The sequence below is a fragment of the Benincasa hispida genome, chromosome 10, assembly GCF_027475165.1.
Source record: "Benincasa hispida cultivar pf3 chromosome 10, pf3_genome.v1.1, whole genome shotgun sequence".
Lineage (NCBI taxonomy): Eukaryota > Viridiplantae > Streptophyta > Magnoliopsida > Cucurbitales > Cucurbitaceae > Benincasa > Benincasa hispida.
The window spans coordinates 18,928,199-18,932,706 of NC_143487.1; the positions used below are offsets into that span (position 1 = coordinate 18,928,199).

Below are 4,508 nucleotides of genomic sequence, written 5' to 3' on the forward strand. Positions count from 1 at the left end.
GATATTCTTTATAAAAAATTAAAAAAAAAAAGTGATATATAATAATCCACATATACAAAACGAAAGATATGGTTAGATGAAAGACCATGCAAATGCAAACAATTGCATAATGACAAATTTATGGCCCTATTATTCTGTGTATATTATTATTTATTCTTTTTTTCTTAATTTAAAATAGTCTTAGATGGTAAGCTTTAAAGAACCAGTCTTGTTTGAGATTCTTCTTCACATATATCTAATCTATCATCCTTTGCTCTCTCAGTCAATGCCAAAGACTTGACTCTCTCCCCTTTATTTATAATGAATCTTTATCACTATATAAACCTAACCCCCAACCTTCTGCTTCTTCCCAACTCACAAATAATTAATAACCCCATAACATTCATCTCTCAAACAACCAACTCTTTCATACCATTTTCTTCTTCTTGATCATCATGGCTACCACTACTCCTCAAGACTTTGATATGGATGATTACCAATTCCCACTTCCTGGGTTCCGCTTCCATCCCACCGACGAAGAGCTTGTCGATTATTATCTTCGTCGGAAGGTCGAGAAGAAGTCGGTTACTCTTGAACTCATCAAACAAATCGATATCTATCGACACAACCCTTGGGATCTTCCATGTAAGTTATTGACTAAATTTAGAGCTTTATATCAACATTTTTAACATTCCTCTCACGTTTGACCCTAAAAGTAACAATACTTCTTGTTGAATGAGAGTAGGTAGAGAAACTTCTCTCGTTGCTCACCTGTTAGGAATGAAGTTTCTAGGCTGGTGAGTAACAGAGAGAGATTTCTACTGTTGTTTGTGTTGATTATTAGGTTACTTCTCTCATTATTAATTGGTTTTGAGATAAAATGATATTGTATTAAAGTTTAAGCTGATATATTGTGGTTATTGAAAATCTGCAGATGGTGGTGGGGCGACGGGAGAGAAAGAATGCTACGTGTTCGTGAAAAGAGGAAGAAAGTACAAGAACAGTGTGAGACCTAATAGGGTAACAGGGGCAGGGTTTTGGAAGGCAACTGGTATTGACAAGCCAATTTATTCACAAGAAGGGGAAGGAAATCATTGCATTGGCCTAAAGAAAACCCTAGTTTTTTACAAGGGAAGTGCAGGGAGAGGAGTCAAAACTGAATGGATGATGCATGAATTTCGCCTCCCTCCAATCCCTTGTTCCAATTCCCACTTCGCCAAAATCGATCAAGAAGCGGTAAGCAAAAAATAAAAACCGTATAAAAGCTTAAACCGACAGGTTACAGTAATACATATACATACATCATGTATGTTAAATAATGAATCGTTTATTTCTTTTATCAATACAGGAGATTTGGACGTTATGTCGGATATTCAAACGAAATGTTATGTGCAGAAAATATAATTGGAAAGAAATTCCAGGAAGCAACCGAGAAATGACGAAGATCACAAAAACATGCAATAATATTGTGGATCATGATCAATCAACCTATGACGGATTAGATGAAAGAGCAACTTATATAAGTTTTAGCTCGAATTCGTATAATGGGTTTGAATCAGAGAAGAAGCCATTTTTAACTTGTGATGAAAGAAAACAATGGGAGGAGTTTACAATGAAGAAGAAGAAGAAGAATAGTGAAGCAGCTGAAGTAATATCCTTGTCTGTAAACCAATCTCCAGCTTCATCGGGATTCTCGAATTTTGATGAGAATGGGACTGATTTTTTTGGATCTAGTGACCATGATTGGGAAGAACTTAGATCCATTGTGGAGTTTGCTTTTGATCCTAATTTTGTTAATAACCCTTGATTTTAATATTGTTTGTAAATAACACATAGCGGGAAAGTTGTCTCTATACGAAGCCGTTGGATGTGAATTTGAAAATCTGTATGTACCTCTTGATGACTACGAGATACAAATTTAATTTGGAGGTATTTTTACAGATTTTTTTTTCTCAAATATGCATCCAACGATATAAAATTGTTAGTTACATCGTGGCAGGATTAATTTTGAGTTTTGGTTGTGTTTTTTTTGCTCAATTTGGAGTTTTTAGTTATTTAATTAGGTTTTGGATGAGATGTTTTACATTTTATTGTTCTTTTAATTGGTCTATTGAAGAGCATTGTCTCTCTTTAAGATTGAGCTTATGAGTTGATTATTGGTTTTAATGTGTTGATTAAGGATGAGATGCCGACCAATTGGGCGGATTAAGGGTTATGTTGATGAATAATTGAAAATATTATTATAGATGGGACAGACAAATTGGAAGAGCTTAAACATAACTGATTATTGTTTTGTGTTAGTGATTTGATTCTACGTACAAAACAAAAACCACGGGAAGAACAAAGAAAATTTCTATAATGGAAATTCGTAGAATATAAATAGCAATTGCCCCCACACACACATGGAAAACAATCCAAAACTATAAGAAACCCTACCATTCTTGAAAATATATGTTTAGTTCCGAGAGACCAACCGATCTGCTATATGATTATGAAAATACTTAAATCTTATTTTAGTAATCATTTTATTTTTTATTTTTGGTTTTTGAAAATTATGGTTCTTTTTTCACAATTTTTTAATAAAAAAATTCATATTTTCTATATATACGATTGACTTTTTAGCTAATTTCTAGAAACAAAGAAATTTCAAAAAGATATTTTTTTTTCTTTTCTTTTTTAGTTGTGAAAACTTGATTCAGTGTGGTTTTCTGCCTCGAAAACAAACCTAAATTTTTCAATTTTCGGTTTCTGACTTCAATATATATTTTTTGAATAATTAAAAAATTAATTTAGATTTAGCCATAAACCGACTTGAATTGCCTAGTTTTTACGAAGCTGAAAATTGATAGAGATGTCTCAGAATATACCAACACATACCTCTACCTTTGAATATATAGTCGGAAATATTTTTAAGCATTTCGCCTCGAATGAAGTAGGAATTAACACACATTCATAACAAAACTACATTGACTTGCAAAGAAATGAAAATAAAAAGGGATCTTTTCTTAATTAAAAATGACTTTAAGGAAACTTAACACATCATCCTTTATTCATATATATCTTAATTTATAACCTTGTACCTAATCATTGTGCAATTACAAGTTATATTTATTCAAAAGTTGAAATATTCTAATTTCAGAGTACTCAATCTAATCCTTTTCTTGTGACTTCTAGTTGTTGTCTTCATTTGCAAAATGTATAAACAATTCAAGATGTTCCCTTTCTCATTCAACCAAACTACAAAACACACTCCACAATAATGAGTACAATATCCCCACATCGAAAAGGTTCGAGAAAATGATGGACTTCAAACACAATAAAATTATAAGAGTCTATTACTTTAGTTTCAAATTGTCCGAATTAGAAATAATTTAAGTTTGTGTATGCTAGGTCTAGTTAAATTTTCTTATGTATATTCACTCATTTAGAGTGGTTGTTAAGGATGTTGAGGGTGCTCGAGACCAAATTGACTTGCTCGAGCTTGGCCTTGGCCAAGGATAAGGTCGCGAGATCAACTCTCACCGTTTGATGAATTGGAGCATACTACAACCTATTTGGTCCTCGAGAAGAGGGTGCTTGGGTATGATGAGGTGCTAAGGATGCATCAACCTAGTTGAGATGTCAGGTGTACCTACTGATCACATTGCCTCTAGTATCTTGTTAAAAAAAGTTTAGAATGGGTCTTATGGAATCAACAAATAAAGATAAGCAGAAAAGTGTAAATCATAGAGAATTGACATAGAGATTTACATGGTTCGTTAATAGTATGTTAATTACGTCCATGGGCAGAGGAAGAATAGTTTATTGTTAAAAAGAATCATTCGGATTACAGATTAGAGGCATCTCTACGGTTAGAGAGTTTAATATGACACACTTCTCTAAATCCTAGCATCAAAAAGTAAATAATAGTGTTTTAGCTACCTTGTAATTGGTCGTGTCAAATAACATATTTAAGACATTCCAACAGTGGGATTAATGGTATTAAGTAGTACAAAAGCTTTGAAAGGGTGGTCTTAACTGAGATCGATGAGAGAATTATTATGTATGATTGTAACAATTTTTCACACAATGAATTTCCTTTATATGGGTTGTGATTTTCTGAGGTGTTGAAGTTTTCCACGTAAACTCTTGTGTTTTCTATTTTATTATTTTCTTTTAATTTTTCAATTATTTTTCTGTTTGTTTTTTATAGTAGTCGAAGATTTTTTACAACTTAAGGTCCAAAGTTCATTCATTGATAATTGATATACACTCTCTAACATCTTTGGATTTCATTCAAACGATTGAAAGACTGATTAATTAAGACCAGATAACAAAACAAAACAAACAATTACATTTTTATATTTATTTTTTTTCCTAAATTAAATTAACGTTAATTTATTGGACTATGTTTCATGAATCTGAACATTTTCCCGACATAATTCGGCTAATGTTGGTTTGATTTAAAAAACAATCTAAGCCTGCCGTCCAATTACAATATAGTATTCTAAAATCTGTATTTGTAAGAGTTGGGTCATTATCCATATAAT

At 32.1% G+C, this 4,508-nt stretch overlaps 1 protein-coding gene across 1 annotated transcript; it reads left to right on the forward strand.

Annotated features, from left to right (window-relative positions):
- The first annotated feature begins 344 nt into the window (after positions 1 to 344).
- On the forward strand, positions 345 to 2,074 carry LOC120089245 (transcription factor JUNGBRUNNEN 1-like). Its single transcript, XM_039046668.2, has 3 exons — positions 345 to 624; positions 914 to 1,215; positions 1,328 to 2,074. The coding sequence occupies exons 1-3, from the start codon at positions 435 to 437 to the stop codon at positions 1,784 to 1,786; spliced, it is 951 nt and encodes a 316-aa protein (XP_038902596.1). The 5' UTR covers positions 345 to 434; the 3' UTR covers positions 1,787 to 2,074.
- Positions 2,075 to 4,508: the final 2,434 nt, after the last annotated feature.

Bases quoted from the DNA above. Each gene is read 5' to 3' on its own strand.
- LOC120089245 (XM_039046668.2), top strand. From the start codon at position 435: ATGGCTACCACTACTCCTCAAGACTTTGATATGGATGATTACCAATTC. The intron at 625-913 runs GTAAGTTATTGA...GAAAATCTGCAG, and splicing joins CAACCCTTGGGATCTTCCAT to ATGGTGGTGGGGCGACGGGA. The intron at 1,216-1,327 runs GTAAGCAAAAAA...TTATCAATACAG, and splicing joins CCAAAATCGATCAAGAAGCG to GAGATTTGGACGTTATGTCG.